This window comes from Stegodyphus dumicola, chromosome 9, assembly GCF_044657685.1.
Source record: "Stegodyphus dumicola isolate Sdum_Otavi_A_Nest chromosome 9, ASM4465768v1".
Lineage (NCBI taxonomy): Eukaryota > Metazoa > Arthropoda > Arachnida > Araneae > Eresidae > Stegodyphus > Stegodyphus dumicola.
Window position 1 is genome coordinate 10476016 of NC_140776.1, and position 18024 is coordinate 10494039.

Consider the following 18024-nt stretch of genomic DNA (forward strand, 5'->3'; position numbering starts at 1 on the left):
TCTGAAAATTTTTAGTAAATCATTTAGGAGAATATTGTATCAAGATATCTCGTACCTTACGAATGTCAAACTGTGCAAGAAATTAAATCTCGAGGTTTTGTCGTATGCAAACAGTAATGCCATAACCACATACAATTTCTCAGAATATTTACAGATATTACGTATCTTCATTATGCTAGATGAAGTCTACTTCAAGTTATAATATGGCTCTGGCAATAAATAAAATGTGTATTAGTGAAGTGATGTACACCTACATCAGCATCATCACACAACATAATGATGGAACATGATGTCATGATGTGATGTGGGATTGTTTCCTTTGGAATTATCAGGACATATTTTTTCCAAGAAAGCAGGCTGCCATCATTACCAGTAAATCACCAGTAAATTTACCTAAGAATGCTGCACAACTTCTTTTTTCATCAGTTGCACAGAGTGCATATGAACCATTTATGGGCCTCACAAAATTAAGTCCCTATGCATATGCCAAAGCATGTGTTGATTTTTTTAATAGCTCTTTACAAGGATTAATTACTTATTATGGTGACATCTCTTGCCACACCAAACTCTATATGTAACATGTGCTGAACTGCCTTTTGGGAGTACCTCAAGCATGTTATTTTTAAAACATGTTAGTCACAATAGTGTATCAAAAGGACAGTACAGTATCATATCCACTGGTCTTTCATTATGACAAAAACTGGATAAATCTATTTGTTACTAAAAAGCATGATGCAGTAAGACCATTGTCTGACTGAGATGATATTCAAACATTGCCAGATAAATGACATTTTTATAACTACCTTTTGAGATACAGAATAATAAATAAAAACCAACTGTTTGATTATGGTTTGGTTTTATCAGTATAATATCAGTATCACTAAAACTTTTAAAAAATCCCCCAAAAATCTTACAAATGTATGTTGAAATTCTGCATTTCAAATTGTTATTTAATTTACCTGAAATTTCAATTTTTTTCACAATAGGTCTTTATAAAAACTCTGTAAATTAACTCTAAGACCCATAAAAATTAAGTGCAACAAAGTATGAAACATTTTCTTTATTTAAAAAAATGGAAGTCATCTTAAGTCAAATAGAGTCTTCTTTTATTCATTGCACAGATTTTGAAACCTCTTAATATTAACCACATACAATATCTAAATTGATAGAATCAGCTTCATTAAATATCTTTTCTAGCTCAGTTTCATGAAAACATCATTTTAATACTACTATGTTTGTACTTGCTTAAAAAAAAGAAAAGGGGGAAAACCTCAACTTTTGTGTGCATGCAAATCTATATATAACCAAACTAGAATATAAAACCAGTACCAGTAGTTATAAAGGCAAGATTTCCTTTAAAGAATTAAATATTATAAAATTAGTTAATTTATATTCCTACTTCTTTATAAGAGCTGATTAATGTATGATTAAATACCTGATCATTAAAAAAAATTGCCATTAAATGAATACAAAATGTAAACTACAATATAATTTAAAATAGAGTTTTTATAAAGTATTATGATTAAAAAAAATTACCTGGAGGTGGATTTTCTGGAATTGTTGGCTGTACACCTTCAATACTTAACCAGTGAGCTACACAGTAAGGGAGGAAAGGATAAAATTATACAAGTTTCTTGAATTAAAGTTTTATAAAAAAAAATTTATTTTTTACTATTTTTAAAGGCTAGATGCCTTTATTCACTTAACATGAATTTTCATCTCTTATTTTAATCCAAACTGAGGTTCACTTAAAACAACATTAATATACATAATATTACACTGTTTCAAAATATAAAATTTATTAACCTTGACACAGTTAAGTGATTTTTTACAAAAAAAGAATGATGACTGATAATTCAAAAATTAATTTATTATATACAGAGATATTCCATGTTTTAATTAGGTATATGTCCTGAAGATCAATTAATAAGCCTACTTAGAAGTAGTTTTTTTTGTTTGTTTGTTTGTTCTGGTAGAAATGATGAATATATTCAAAGCGATAGTTTTCTTTAGCGATTTTATGGCAAAATACTGTATTCCTTGTAGAATTTTCACTTAAATTTCTTGCAATGCATGTAAATCCCACAATCACATACACTTTACGAGTTTGAAACAAAAAACAAACAAACAAAAAAAAAAAAAAAAAAAAAGTGTCAAATTTGTTTATAAGAACCATTGGAACTTCCATCTCCTTCTAAGAGGACTGTTTTAATACATCAGTACCAAATATTCTCCTTCTTATAGTCTTGAGTACAGAAAATACAGTTTAAGGGTATCAAATTGCCCACTAGCTTTTTTACAAGGTAATAGCACGCAGCAGATTGACTACATATATACAATATGCTAAAATTTTTAATGATAAAGAGCTAAATTTTTTCATTTTCATTGAACTCATTTAATAAACCTGTTAGTGATCCTGAATAAGCAAAGTTTGAACGTTCCAGAATATTCAAAGTTGTCAAACTTCTTCCATAATGGAAAAAATAGGTTTCTTCCACTAGTGGAAAAAATTGGAAAAAACTAGTTTAAGAATTTATTTATATTACACCTATACTTTCTTCACATGTAGCACTATTATAAATGCTAATTTAAATATTTTTATTTTCTATATAATTTAATGAGTTTCATTTGTATGCCTGCAACATCATGTTTTTTGGTAATACATATATATATATAAATAAGAAGAATTCTATTTTGTACTACGAGAACTTTTTCATATTTGTGAATTCTGAACTTCACTCATATCAATAAAACTGCAAAAGTACATTATTATTACAGTATTTTTCTGCTGTTAGATATGGCTGTGACATTTCTAGATTTAAACAGACAAACTGGCCTTCTGCAGGGAACAGTCATCAGCCAATTCTTTTTGATATTTTTATTAATGATTTACCGAACACTCTGACACAGTGAGTGGATTCTGCCCTTTTTGCTGACATTTTGGTTATCTGAAGAAGTGTTTCTAAAAAAAAGCAGGATGGTTTAAATGTGACCCTTAATAGTGCTCTGAAAGAGCTGGAATATTGGTGTCTAAAAAATTGTTATGAGAGTAAATCAGGATAAAAGCATATGCCAGCTCCTCTCTTTGAATAGACAGCCTTTTACCCTGAAGTTGACATACAGGGCTGTAGATGTTTAACATAATGATTCGACTAAATATTTGGGTTGTATCCTCGATCCACGGTTAAATTGGAGAAAACATGAGGAACATTTGAAAAATAAAGCTGTGAGAAGACTCTGTCTTAAAATGTCTGGCTGGTTCAATATGAGGCTGTGACAGAGAGACTAATTACAAATTATACATTCATCCAAATATTGGTTATTGTAGCGAGATCCTCATCATGGCTCCTAAGTATATAGTCCAAATCCTCGACAAAGCGCTATGCATAATTACTGGGGCAGTGAGATCTACTCCTACTTTTGCAATGTAGCTTTTAACAAGTTTGGAACCTGTTCATGATTGTATTAATAGGAAAGTGATTCTATTATACGAAAACCTGGAGCGTTTTCCTGACAACCTATTTTGGACGAACTATAATAATGAAATTTCTAGAAAGCTTAAAACTCAAATCGGCTTTATCCAGGCTGCTCAGAGAGAATCTGCATTGGAATTTAGCAGAGATTATCTAATTTTACCTCATTCCCATTGTCCCTTGCACTTTTTGAATTTGAATATAAATGTCGATCTTATTCAAAGAGCTGTTAAAAATGAAATGAGCAATTCACAATCAAAATCTACTGCAGTGGAAACTATTGGGGTTCACTAATCCTCAAAATGAATGGTTGCGTGTCTATACTGACGGTTCTATATTAGAGAGAATGTGATGTGCTGGAGCAGGTATCCATAGTGAGCTTTTTAGTTTCTACTTACAAATGGGCCCTCTTACTACTGCCTTTGATGAGGAAATCGAAGCTATGGCTGTGGCTGTTCAACAACTGTCAATTTGTAGCCATGCTTTTGTAAAGGCAATCATATCGTCAAATTCCAAATATGCACTTCAAGCTCTTCTGAATAATCAAAACAATTCCCAAAGAACCTTAGACTCTGGAATGGAATACAGAATTTCTTTCCGGTGGATTACAGCCCACTGTGAAATTATGGGAAACAAAAAAGCTGATGCAATGGCTAAGAAGAAAAGAACTTTGATAATGCAACACATTAATCGACCACTTTCTTTTCATATGACTAAATTGTTTATTAACCTGACTCTTAAGAAAATTCTTAAGCAGGATATGATTCAATGTGCTATGGATAAGAGATTGAGGATTCTGGGGGAAGAGACAACTTTCATTCCCAATTTTCCAAAAAAGAATGCTGCAGCTCCATTTAGACATCTGACCGGACATGGCTGTTTATGAGACCACCTCTACAGTGGATGGAGTGGTGGATTCCCTAAACTGTATTTTGTGTGACTCCAATTAACCTATGATTTTTGAAAGTTTAAATAATTATATTGCACTTTCTCGGAATGAGGACATTGTTAAGTACTGGACAGCCACTTAAGTGTTAATGTTTGGCATTTGTAAAATAAATAAAATATTATTATTCAGAAGGGGAGGGGGAGCTGAATCGTAAAAATGAGATAAAATTACAAAATTGTAAACAGTGTAATAAAACAGTTTTTAATACCTTTTTTAAAATTTAGAATGGAAAAATTCAAAATAGCAAAAAATGTGTTCTAATGCTGCTAAGCTTCAATCTCAAATTTATTCTCCACAATTTATTCCACCCAGAGCACCTAATTTTGGTGGCATTTAGGAAGCCGCTATAAAGGCATTTAAATATAATTTCAAACAGTTGTAAAAAGTATAAATTTAACTTATTCTTCATGGCCATTGCACAAACTGAAGAAATTTTAAATTCAAGACTCCTCTGCCCATTGCCTGCTAATGAGGATGATTCTGGAGCTTTAACTCCTGTTCACTTTTTAATAAACCAATCAATGAATTCCATTACTGAGCCAAATTTAACTTTTCAGATGAATGCTGCCTTAAAAAATAGCACATAATAACAAAAATTGTGCAGTCAATTTGGAAGAGGTAGCACCATAATTATATAAGTCTATTACAACAATGCAGCAAATTGAGATTTGAAAAGAATAATGTGCATACAGGAGATTTAGTAATAGTGGTAGAAGATAATATACCAACTCAAGAAGTGGCCTTTGGGTCGAATCATCAATGAGTACTGTGGTAAAGATAAGAAAATCAGTGTTGTTTATGTAAAAATGCAGTTCAGTATTTTTAAAAGGCGCATTTCAAAAATCTGTGTTTTACCAATGCCAGAATGAATATTTTTATGCTACATAAGTAAGATTTAAATGTGTTAATGTATATTTTTGCATTTCCTTATTTCCTTTAAGTATTATAATAAGTACCTATCATTATGTTAAGAAGTGGCAAATTTCAGTAATATGTTCTATTTTTGTATATGTTTTTAGTGATTTTCAATGTATTGTGCATTTTTAAGCACGATTGCATCACATACGGTGGTTGAATGTTGTTAACATTGCAATGCCGGTCCGTATGCTTGCACATGCTCCATAATGACATCTGTTTTGTGTATGCTTGTGAGATTACAGCCACCTGGTGAGGTACTCAAGTTTCTGTTAGTGTTCTAAAGCTGTAATTTGAGTATGAAAACTGAGTGCAGTTTATTGCGATTTAAGTGTGTCTAAAAATACCGTATAATAGATAGAGTCCACTGGCTTAATTTTTGGCAAATGTGCGAGTTATTTTCGGATAAAAGTAAACACTATGTTATATTTATTTACGTTATCTGCAGTTTGTCAATAGATGGAAGTAATATATATTATACATGGTGAAAACTATAACATTACACACCCTGACTTCTAAATGATTCAGCTAGCTTTTAATATTTATTCATCCATATACATTCAAACAAAAATGTTCTCTTTAAATGTCTACTTTGATACAACTTAACTTTAAAGAGTATACCAAAAAGATCGTTTTCTTAGTTGGTGCATTTTAAAATGAGAAAGTGAGAAATCATTAAATCTTAATTCTAATAAAATTACAATCTTGTAAAAGAACAGGTAAGACCTTTTTGCATGAAAATTCAAGGATACACTTACATGCAATATTTCAAACACAAAATTCATAAATCGTAAAATTATTAAAAAATAATATACTGTAGAATTCCTTTTAATCAGCAGCAATAGAACACTGCTGATTACTGATAAGAGACTTTCCTAAATAACTGAATATACATTTTTAGAATTAGCTTTTTCATGATTTATGATGCTATCTGAAGAGTATGTGAAATCCACTGGTTGTGATTTTTCATCTAGTGGCCACACTTTATAATACACATAACAATTTTATAATAAATAAATATAAAATGAATTTCACCTTTTACAGATATATCAAGTGGAAGCTTAGGCATCTGAGCTCCTACAACATCACTCAACTCCATTTCTTTTTCTTCACTGAAATAGATTTCTCGACCTCCACCACTGGCAAACCGAAATGGGATAAATTCAGGAGCACAAAACCCATACAGAGGCTATAAAGAAACTAATATTTATTAAACAATAACACTCAGTCTTAAAGAAATAATAGGTCTGTCAACTAATATGACAGAATCAATTATCAGTTAATGAAAAAAAGAAATTTCTTTACCTCAATATTTTTAACTTTCAGTGTGTAATCAAGGTCTCCAACACTGAGCCTTTTTCTTTTAGCATGGCCCATAAATTTCTTTGCATCCTTAAAAAGCAAATTTCATCAACTTAATTTTAGTACAATAAAAAACTGCAAACATAATCAAACAACATAAAAGTTAAAAATTTTCAAAATAATTCTTTATTATTATTATGTTTTCTAATGAGAATAAAAAAATGAAACACCTCCACAGTAATTACTATTAGTAAATTAAGAACAGTTAGCTTACTAGATGAATTTTACTTTAGCCTATTACTGTAACTATTTCATTGGGCTTTTTTCTTTCATATGGATTTATGCATCATTTATATTTGAAGCCTTACCAGACCAGATAACTGTTCAAGGAATATGGTAAATAAATAACTTTTCTCTTTAATCTTAGAAGCTGCTACCCATATAGTATTCAACCTCGCTTCTACATACATTACAGAAAGATAAATATGTTAAATTATTAATAATTAGGTTAAAATCCCTTAAAAGAAATAAAATTTGATAAATTAACTCTTTATCAAATGATTTTCAACCTGGTTCAATTCCTAAAAATGTTTTAACATAACAACATGCCTGCAATTAATGAGCTTTGGGGGGAAGAGACAGTAAATTCAACAAAAGTCATAAACAAGATGTCTAATCACTTAAAATATTTTCTTCTTAACATTAATCAAGTTCCTTTTGAGCTGAACCAAAATTTCTAAAGAGGAACATGAAGTAATTTGCAAACTATAAAATAAAATATATGCACTAAATTAAAATAAATTTTCAAAACAATTTTAAATACTTTGCATGTATTTAGACTAATTAAAATGTATTTCCATTACTAAATAATTCATATAATGAATGTTCCGAAAGGAAAGTAATAATGATATTGTAAATAAAATTCCTACTTTAAATAATGATAAGGAAAAGAAAATGAATTATACATATAAGCAAGGCTATATATATACTACTTCACGACTTTGAAAAGATTACTAAACTAAAGTACAAAAGATGAAAAGAACCTAGCAGTTCAATTTATCACCAATACACTTGAATTAATATTGCAACTGAATAAAAAGTCTTGAATCTACTGTTTGAATTTAATCAATCAGTTACTGATTAATAAATTATGCAATTTAATAATAATAACATTTCCCAGTTATTTAATTTTTTAACTTTTTAATAATATATTTAATTTCTATATATTAAATATATGTAAACTAAAATACAGTAACAGACCAACTATCTGACATTCAACTAAGTGACTTTTAGGGGGAAAAATTAGCAAATGACAAATTTCTATTGCCATTATAACTCATAATCCTATAATTAATCAAAGAGTCAATTAAGAAAAAGGCAAAAAAAATTTCAGTAGGTTTTCGTTGGCTGTTAACAAGTTGACAGACACTGTGGATATTGCCCAATTGCTGCTGCTTATTTGAGAAGCTTTGTTACCAATCCTAGACTGTCGGCTGCCCATGTGCTGCGCACCATCTTGCCCCCTCCCCACTAGGCTCGGCCCTGAGGAGACTGAAGAATTAGCTTCTATGAACAGTCTGTATGGAACAACTACAGGCAAAAGTAGCTTCAAGAAAGTTGAGAAAATGCTAACACACTACAATTTACAATGGAATTGGTTAAAATGAGTCACAACTAATGGTGGAAAAAATATGTGTAAAACATAGAAAGGATTAGTTAGAAGATTTTTATGACTTGCCTGGGAGCTAAATATTAAACACATTTGGTAATTAATCAAATTATTTATATGCAGGCACTTAGAGGAAACACCTCAATCTGTCATGTGTTATTGAAAGAGCTGTATAAGCAATTATTTGCTCTCATGGATTTAAACATTGTGGTTTATGATTTTTTATTAAGACACTGTAGTTCAAAATCCTGACTTGTCTTAGCAGCACGTAGATGTGATTAGCAATGGAGGAGTTTTATTGAAAATTTTGAATTCAGAGTAATAATAGAAATTTTTCTAAATGAAAAAACTGCCCATTGTATATGATTTATAGCTGTATTAGACAGTGCTTATGAACGTGAAAGGTTTGGCTTGGTTAATTTAATTAAGGCAAAGCACTTCATGGCTAAGAAAAGAAATGTCTTTGTGGAGGACTTTCCAAAGGAAAATGGCTCATAAACACATTCCACATATGGAGAACCACAAAAGCGGCCCTGCAACCAGCCTGTTCAGCAGGATTCAAACCTTGGACTGAATTACCATTATTCAGCAGCTTTACCACTTACCAATGTGAAAGGACACTTAAAAAATGAAGCATGTAAAGTCACAACTTAACTTACTCCATATAATGTGTTCATTAACAAATAGAAATATTTTATTTTTATTTATTTATTCAATATTATTACTTGTGTGTTGTTATGCATTTCATCAAAATATGTATAATTATTACGTAAAAATATCACTTACTACAAAAATTAATTTATTTACTTATTTTTGGTCTGCGAAGCTAAAAAATTTTATGATATGGCCCTTTCCCCCAAAACAATTTGTCAACCCTTGATTCTAAGGCATTAACAAATACACAGAAGAATTCAAAAGGAAACTAAACTACTGCATTTGCACGTAAAAAATTTTACCAGTATATAGTTGATAAATATTTTGCAGTTGAAAGTGACAATAAATCTCTGGAATCAGTTTTAAAGAAACCATTAAATAAATGACCAGTAAAATTACAAAGAATGCACATAAGGTTACAGCCATATAAAAATAAAAAAACTAGAAAATATCCCTTTATAACTGATGTATTATCAAGACTGGTAAAGAATTTGACACTTTGAAGGAAAGATAGAAGCTTAGTTGGAATGGGTATAGAAAGTACACCAATACCTAAAATTGAAATGGAAAATTTTCAACACCAATACCTAAAATTAAATTTTAGGTATTGGCAATTTTTCAACTGGAAACAGAAAAAGATGAACTACAAGTTCTAAGAAAATTAATCAAAACTGAATGGCCAGATAAGAAGTCTACTATTTCCACAAAACTATATCTTAACTTCAAAGAAGATTTATCAGAAGTAAATGGATTTATATTTAAAAATTCCAGCGCAGCTGAATCTAGGATTCTACGAGAAGACATCTTAAGTAGAATTCAATAAAAGTACAGAAATACAAAAACAAAACAAAGGAAATACTATATTCACCTGGTCTGTCAAAAAAAATATCAAATTTGGTTCTAAATTATCTAATATGTTTGAGTTTCCAAAAATATAATAAAAAAAACTAACAATATCTAAAGAAATACCTAATGGGCCATGGGAAATACTGGAAACTGATCTTGTTTATTTTCAAAGCAGAGATTATTTAATAGTTACAGACTACTTTGGCAAATACATTGAAATTGAATCTTTAAACTATTTATCAAGCATAGCAGTAATAAAGCAGTTGAGATTTTCTTTTACAAAGCATGGTGTCCAGAAATAGTACATTCAGATAAAGGTCTACAACATAACTGAAAGTATCTGCAAGCAAATGGAATTTTGAAGTCCAAATTACTCACAGCGAAACGGAATATTTAGGAGACATATTCAAACTATCAGGTGAGTGTTAAAAAAGCTGCAATTGACAGTATGAATCCATATTTAATTATACTGGAACTAGAAAGCATGGTGGTCATACGAAATGACCGCTGTTCTAGATAATATAAATTGTAATTAAAATGATTTGTGCAAAGGTGTCTGCTAATTTAAACTGAATTACCCAGCGCAGGCGGCGAGGACGCCCCTTTGCTTACTGCCTTACAGGGTTTCCCCCTTCTACTTGCTTAATTGTTTAAAGTAGAGTGCAATGAAGAAAACCACTGGCGATACATTTCTTAAGAGCCACCGCTAACTCAATAAATAAAGGTGATTTAAATAATAAAATGTTAATTCACATGTCAAAGATCTCTTTGTACACAACATTTGTTGTGTAGATCTTTCCATCATTTTTAAGCTCGCCTTGCAGAGGACCATAAATTATTTTTAATTTTACGTCCGCTCTTTCGCAAACTCTTGAACAGGCAACATAAAGTTGACCGTGTCCAAATGCAGGCTCAGATAAAAAAATGGCAACACGCTCAAGCGTTTGACCCTGAGACTTATTGACGGTCATAGCAAAGGGAGTTTTTACAGGAAATTGTCTACGTCTCAATTGAAAAGGCAACACTGTGCCGTGGTAACTTCACCCCATTGGCTAGTACAGTCACGCAAGCAACCAATAAACTATCGGTGACAAACAGACACTTAAGCCGCATGGTGTGAAGTAACATCATTTCCTCTGAAACGGCTGGCTCCCGAGCTTAGCGAAGTATACCGTTAGATTCTGCTGGTCCGCAGCACACCATTTTGACCATTCGCTTTTTCTTGGGACTTTAATTAGCCGAGATATTAATTAAAAACTAATTTTCCCCTATGTTTTCCCTACATTTTCCACTTTCTTTCTTGGGTTTTCCCTATTAGAGGGATTCGGCTACGTGCCAAATTCTTTTTTCTCGAATATCTACGGAACGACGCCAAGTTGAAATTTGAGACGCGTATCCTCAGGTTCCAAAAAATTCTCCCAATCTATCGATACCGTTCTCATCTTCGTACGACTTTAATCGGCTGAGATATTATTTAAAACTGTGGAAATAATAATTTCCGCAATCATTTTTCCGAGTGGCAACAATAAACTATTGGCGACACACACTTTAGCCACTTATATATATAAAAGAAAACCTAATTTTCCCCTATGTTTTCCACTTCCTTCCTTGGGTTTTCCCTATTAGAGGGATTTGGCTAAGTGCCAAATTCTTTTTTTTTCGAATATCTATGGAACAGCGGCGAGTTGAAATTCGAGTCGCACATCTTTGGATTCTAAAAACTTCTCCGAATCCATCGATACTGTTCTCATCTTCGTACGACTATAGTCGGCCGAGATATTAATTAGAAACTGCGGAAACGTTAATTATAATAATAATAACAACATAAACTATCCGCGCAATAGATATATAAATGGCAACAATAAACTATTGGCGAAACACACTTTAGGTGCTTACATATAAAGATACTATAACTCTCTTATTTCAGCTGAAATTAAGCCACCTTCAGAATTTATATTTAGAAGGAAAGTTAATGCATACCCTTTAAAAGCTAATTTCCTTGAAACTAATCTACAAGATGAAAAGTAACATTTAAGAAAGAGACAAGTATCACCAGAAAAGGTATAAATGCCATTACGCTCCAGGATATATGTGGTGATATTTTGTGTTGGTAGCATGGAGGTAAGATGGAATGGCCCGAAACCGGTTTTCCCCATACCTTGCTTTGAAGCACTGGCGATCCCTTCGTTCCTTGTGACCAAAACATTGGGTTATTTCATTCTGAATGGAATAAAATGTTATACTTTTCACAGAACAGGTTGATCAGAATGCTTTAATTTGAACTAAATATTTTCACAAGTTTTCCTTAATTAAATTAGAAAAAAAAATTAAGGTAATTCGATTTTATTTGGTTAAGAATTACAAAAATTAAGATCAAAGTTTATTGTATTATTAATATTAAAATTATGCATTATTTCTTTTCTATTTATAAAGCTTCTTCCTAAAATACTTTCTCAAATATGAAATGATTTTTTAGCTTCTGAGGCATGTTTAAATCTAAGTCAATTTATAAGTAATGCTCTATTCGTTCCATATCAAATTTGAACACCTTTTATTTAATTTGCAGGATGTTTCAGATTAGCGAGCTGAATTATTATGTTATGTTTTGGTGTTCGTAGCGCCCAATTTGGTTCTTTTTTGCTTCATTTGAAGTGCTTTTTTTTCTATAAAAATTATCATTTTATTCACAGTCATTAGAAAAATTATGATGTTCATCTGCAGAAAGTTTGCCGATTCGTCAGAATCAGAGTATTCTACATCCAAAAATATTATTAAGAAGATATTTATTTTTTTTTAGTGAGATGTACAGTACATTTTCATGTAAAATTTGAAGCCATATTTATAACTTTTACAAAAACAAGCATCCGATAAATAACGTCTATCATCCACTAAAACTGGTACGCATCTGCCGTAAGCAGTCTCCCAGACAACTTAAAAAGTAAAAAATGTGGGTACAGCTCCGATATACGCCCTAAATTCACCAAATGTGGCGATATGTGTTCTGCACTGGTTTCTGACGCAATTGTGTGTTGTATGGTAACCCAGTTGACGTTGAAAAATCTTTCACTGGAGTTCGTTGGTTCGCGTCATGCTCTGTGTCTGAGCAGCTAGGAGGGAAAGATAAAATGGTGGAAGTTGTTGAATTGAAGTTCGGCAAAAGGAATTATGGTCGTGGCCATCCTGTTGAGGGGCAGTGGGTATTTGGAGGTGTAGAAAGAGGGTATGGGAGATTATTTTTGTGGCTGTGCATGATAGAAGTAGGGATTTGTGATTATTTGTCATTTTATATATTTGTGAACCATAGTATGAATTTTCTGGATAGTGTGTCTGGCTGTCATAGAAATATGATAATGATTACGTGGCGGCATGTTAAAGGCGGTATGAAATTGGTATTTCTGCTGTTCGAAAAAGCATTAATTCATGGTAAATGCATTTTATTTTATTCTTGTTCTTATTTTGTAGAATGTTATGTTCATCGTTTTTTTAGTATGAATTTCTGTCGTTACTGTTTTTTTTTTTTTTTTTTTAATTGTTTGAAATTTATTTTAGTTATTTTGTTGATTAGTGCGTACCGTCTAAATTGTGCAATTCGTAGATGATTTTTAAAGTTGAAACAGAATGCTGTATACATGGTATTTTTTGAAATTTATTGTTGTTATGTTAACTTATTAAAGTGAGATGTGCATAGTTCGTAGATTTGTTTGTTGCCTAAATTGTGCAATTCGTAGATGTTTTTTTAAGTTGAAACAGGATGCTGTGTACATGGTATTCTTTGAAATTTATTGTTATTATGTCAATTTATTAAAGTGAGTATGCTTAGTTCGTAGATTCGTTTGTTGCCTAAATTGTGCAATTCGTAGATTTTTTTTAAGTTAAAACATATCGCTGTGTACATGAACTCTTGTCAAATAATTTTGGTTAGAAACTTTACGGTTTTGCTATCTAAATTTTTTGTTTCAGATTTTTAGCTTAAATTGTGTGTTCAAAACGTGGTTTTTGCATTCGCGAAAACCGTTTTTGGAGACAATTTAGGCTTAAAGTTCGAAATGTAGACAAAAAATTTAGATAGTAATATGGCAGCGTGGAGCAAACTGATGATCTACAATCTAGTCTTGCAGACTGTTCTCCTGACGGAGAGGAATCTATACCTGTTTGCCCTCAAAATTGATAGAGTTCTTTACTAAATGTATGCCATACACAAGGCTGTTGCTTTGCTAATTTTATCTTTCACTTTAGCATGTTTGTCTTCTGTTTTGATATATCTACATCTTGCAGAATTGGAAATTCTTCTTTCTACACTGTATATAGCCACAAAAAAGCTGCAATCTGAAGAATTCACAGAAGGCGAGAATGGAAGAATGGGATGTTTGTTCTTTCTGAAATGGAGGGTTTATTGCAGAAGGAATCATTTCTTGAATGAAGAAAAGAGAAACTAGTTTGCTAGACAATGAGATCTTGCTGGGTTCAATATATGTATATACGAAACATCGAATTTTCTTGGATGACGAACAAATTAAAAAAGGCAAAGAAAGCCATCTATGAGCTTTCCTTAAGAATGAAATTATTCTCAGAACAATTGGAGAATTCGAATCAGGACAGTCAAACTGCAGACATTGCAATTGCATCTCTATCATCCTCCTCCAGGGATGAATAAAATTTTGAGAAATATTTTTGGATAATATAGAAAAGGCTAAGGCAAAGCGAATGAAAATAAAGAACAAAGTGCCTTTAGATATAAAAATGAAAAAGTACAAACAAGATTTCTACACGGCCTTTGAAGAAATAGAGAAATATGATTGCACTAGCAAGACACCTCTTTTAGAACTTATAAAAATCTATCCTGAAAAGTAACCCTAACAGTAACAGTTCTTCGTCCAACTCAAGTTAGTGTGGAAAGTTCTCAGCTCTGAAGTTTATGAAATCAGATCTATGGCCCTCCAACAAAGAACATCTTGCCGAAGCTATACTGTTTCATAGAAATAACGAATGCCAGTTTTTCCATTTCATAAAAAATGCTAATTAATATAAATAATTTTTTATGCCATCAGTTTTTTTCTGTAGCATCTATTACTTCTTTTATATTACAAAAAAATAAGCTGTAATCCATGTGTATATATTAAAATTATATATATATATGAGGGAGTCGGTCATTTTCCCTACAGACTCCAGAGCCCTGATGGCTAGGTCGTGGCATTTTGGTTCACATGCTTTGTGTCATCTTATTAATGAAAGTATATTGGATTATATACGACATGTCTGTCCTTATAAGTTTTTGTTTGAAATTAATACAGTCAAAAGTCGTTAATCCGGACTCGTCGGGACTTCGGCAATTCCGAATTATAGATCATCAGTTTAAATCTGGTAAGATGGCATGCAGAAATTATAAAATTAAAAATATGAAACCGTAATTTATGAAATAAAGAACAATTATGATCTAAAGGGTATCAAAATTTACAAAAAAAAGCTTAATATTTATTTGTTTACTTTATTAAACATTTCTTTCAATGTAAGTTGTTTAAGTTGCCTCATTTTTTATGTGATAATACATTCTCTTTAATTCTTTAAACAGACATAATTTCTTGTTCAGTCAGAAAGTTCCGCTGTTGAAGTCCTATAATTGCTGTGTCAAGAACACCGACTAATTTGTCAATCGAAATTTTTTCGTTTTCAATAACCTCTGTCACTTTCTTCGCTATCGGAAGCGAATTATAATGACGAGGAATTTAATTTAAATCATATCAAAGATGGAGTACATCGAGATGAAATACTACATTTAATAAGGAATTATAAGCCAAATAAAATAAAAACATCTGTCCTGAAGATAAGGATAGAGCTGACAGATCAACTTCCAATTCATTGCGTGGCGCCGCAGCGTTAAAGATAAACAAAATTTAGATAAACAAAGGATATGCCTTTATCCATTTTTTGTAGCAATTCCACTTTTTGTTTAATGAACTTCGAAACATACTTTCGCTTTGTAGATCATTTACATATTAATAAATATATATCAGAAATTCTATTTGACATAATCGAAAGTTCAAGCTTACTTTTATAAAATTGCTCTAACAGTCTGCAAAAAATGATAAGCCGGATCCAATTCGAAGATTAAGGAACAACGCAATCTGCAACATTAACTGAAATAGATAACTAAATAATTTTAGCTTAACTTACACCGTCCGTTATACATTAAGCGTGCACTCGTAAACGTATTTTGTGCACGCGCACAAGCACATTCTCAGCCGTAAAGGCCTTACGCGTCAACGCAACGCATGCGCAGAAAGTTTGAAGCTTTGAGGTCCAGATTATAGATCATTCCGGATTATGTGTGTCCGAATTAACGACTTTTGACTGTAATTTGCTTTTTACGAAAATTTTTCGAATGGTAAGTGAATTCACTTTTTTATTGTCTTAACCTTTTGTAGACGGATGGCTAATATATTGGCAGTTGTATTCCCTGTTTGAATGGACGGGATTGTCCACTTTAATGACCATGTCTTTTTCCCCCATTTTACAGGCTGAAATGTCAAATTTGACGTCCCTGGGGTTTCAACCACTTATCTCTTTCAAAGATCTCCCTTTTGCAACATAGATGCACTTCTCTGAGGATCCATTAAACTACACACAAGAATCTTTGTTGCAAATAGGAGGTGATTTCTTAAAGGGGGGAAAGCATTTGGTTCAAGATTTCCCGTCTTTTGGTAGCTTTTACTGCTACCAAAGCCCCGGCCTCAAAAGGTTAATTCTGTAGAGAGTTATTTTAATTATTGCACTGCTTTAATTCTGTGTGGTTTTTTTTTTTTTTTTTTTTTTTTAAACTTATTTGTGTTGAAATTGTTTGGAATTTATTTATTGTTGTTATTTTAGTTTAAATTTGTTGTCAAACACTTTTGGTGAGAAACTTCACGCTTTTACTTATCTAATTTTTTTGTTTTTATTTCAGACTTTTAACCTAAATTGTGTGCAAAAACTTCATTTTTGCTAATGCAAAAACCACATTTTTTTCAGACATTTTAGGCTTTAAGTTTGAAATAAAATGAAAGTTTAATTTGAAATATGAAGTAAGTAAACAAAAAATTTAGATAATTAAAATAGTGGAGTTTCTCGCCAATCCGGTCCGTATATGACAGTAGTTCCCAAAAAAGTTTTACTGATTAAGATTGCACAGGGACTAATAAAAAGTGCCAAATAAGAGGGCAATTCTGCATTTCACCCGAAAGCATGACCATTAAAAGCACTGAAGAAAGGAGATCATGTATGCATAAATGAGAACGGAAAAAGAAGAGAAAACAGAAAAATCATACAAGCACAGAAAAACTATGCTCACACAGAATTATAAAAAGAATGGAAGGAAGAATTGGAGAGAGCAACAAGAACATATTCTAAAAGGCACTAATTGTAATGATTTCAGAGTGAAAAGTAGTTATAAAAATGAAAACATCAAAGCTGAAGATGTATATAAGAATAAGTATGAGATTACGAGAAATACTTTAAATTCAGACACACCTGTAAATTCTCACACACATAAGTGTTAAGCCATGAGAATATCTCAAACAGACCAAATTATGGAAATGGAATAAATTATGAAATGTGTTACCAAATTATGCAAATGAACATAACTGTGGTACTGGATTTTGCGGTATTGATTTTATCAAAACACCTTATTAATTAAGAGATATGTATAATCTTTGAAAAGGGATGCCATACATTTTCTCATTAACAGCATAAATATATGATTGTCTATCATGCAGATAATGCAACTGCTTTTTTTTTTAATAGAAAGAACGATGAGCAATGTCATAACTACGAGGTTATTACATTACCATAATCAGAAAGAGAAGTACAATAAATACAAATCATTTTTAAGTACTTTTGGTATAACTATATTATTTATTTCGACTGTGAATACTGTCCGATTATGACTCTCCTGACATTTCTTTCACTTTTTTGCTTACCTGGATCATCATTTTCATTCTGTAGCTTATATCATCAGCGAGTAATTTAGCAGCTTCATCTGATATATTTGATATTCCAACTGATTCAGCAATTATTTTAATAGATTCTTGAGACATATAACTGCTACTTTTGAATTCCTTCATGACTCCAGCCATATCACACGCTAAGTTTATACAACAACTCACAATCACCCGAAACTACTTTCGGAGAGGTATATTTCAAAGTATTGCCAAACTGTAGGACACAAAGATCTCTTTCAAATA

The 18024-nt window shown here is 31.5% G+C and overlaps 1 protein-coding gene across 1 annotated transcript in view; it reads right to left on the reverse strand.

The window, feature by feature from the left end:
* Taf6 (TBP-associated factor 6) overlaps positions 1-18024 on the reverse strand; it is a 43111-nt gene extending 25087 nt beyond the window's left edge. The window contains exons 1-4 of the mRNA XM_035367887.2: positions 17761-18024; positions 6643-6729; positions 6373-6526; positions 1537-1593 (exon numbers count right to left, since the gene is read on the reverse strand). Of these exons, the coding sequence (XP_035223778.1) occupies positions 1537-1593; positions 6373-6526; positions 6643-6729; positions 17761-17916 (454 nt within the window). The 5' untranslated portion in view covers positions 17917-18024. The remainder of the gene's footprint in view (positions 1-1536; positions 1594-6372; positions 6527-6642; positions 6730-17760) is intronic.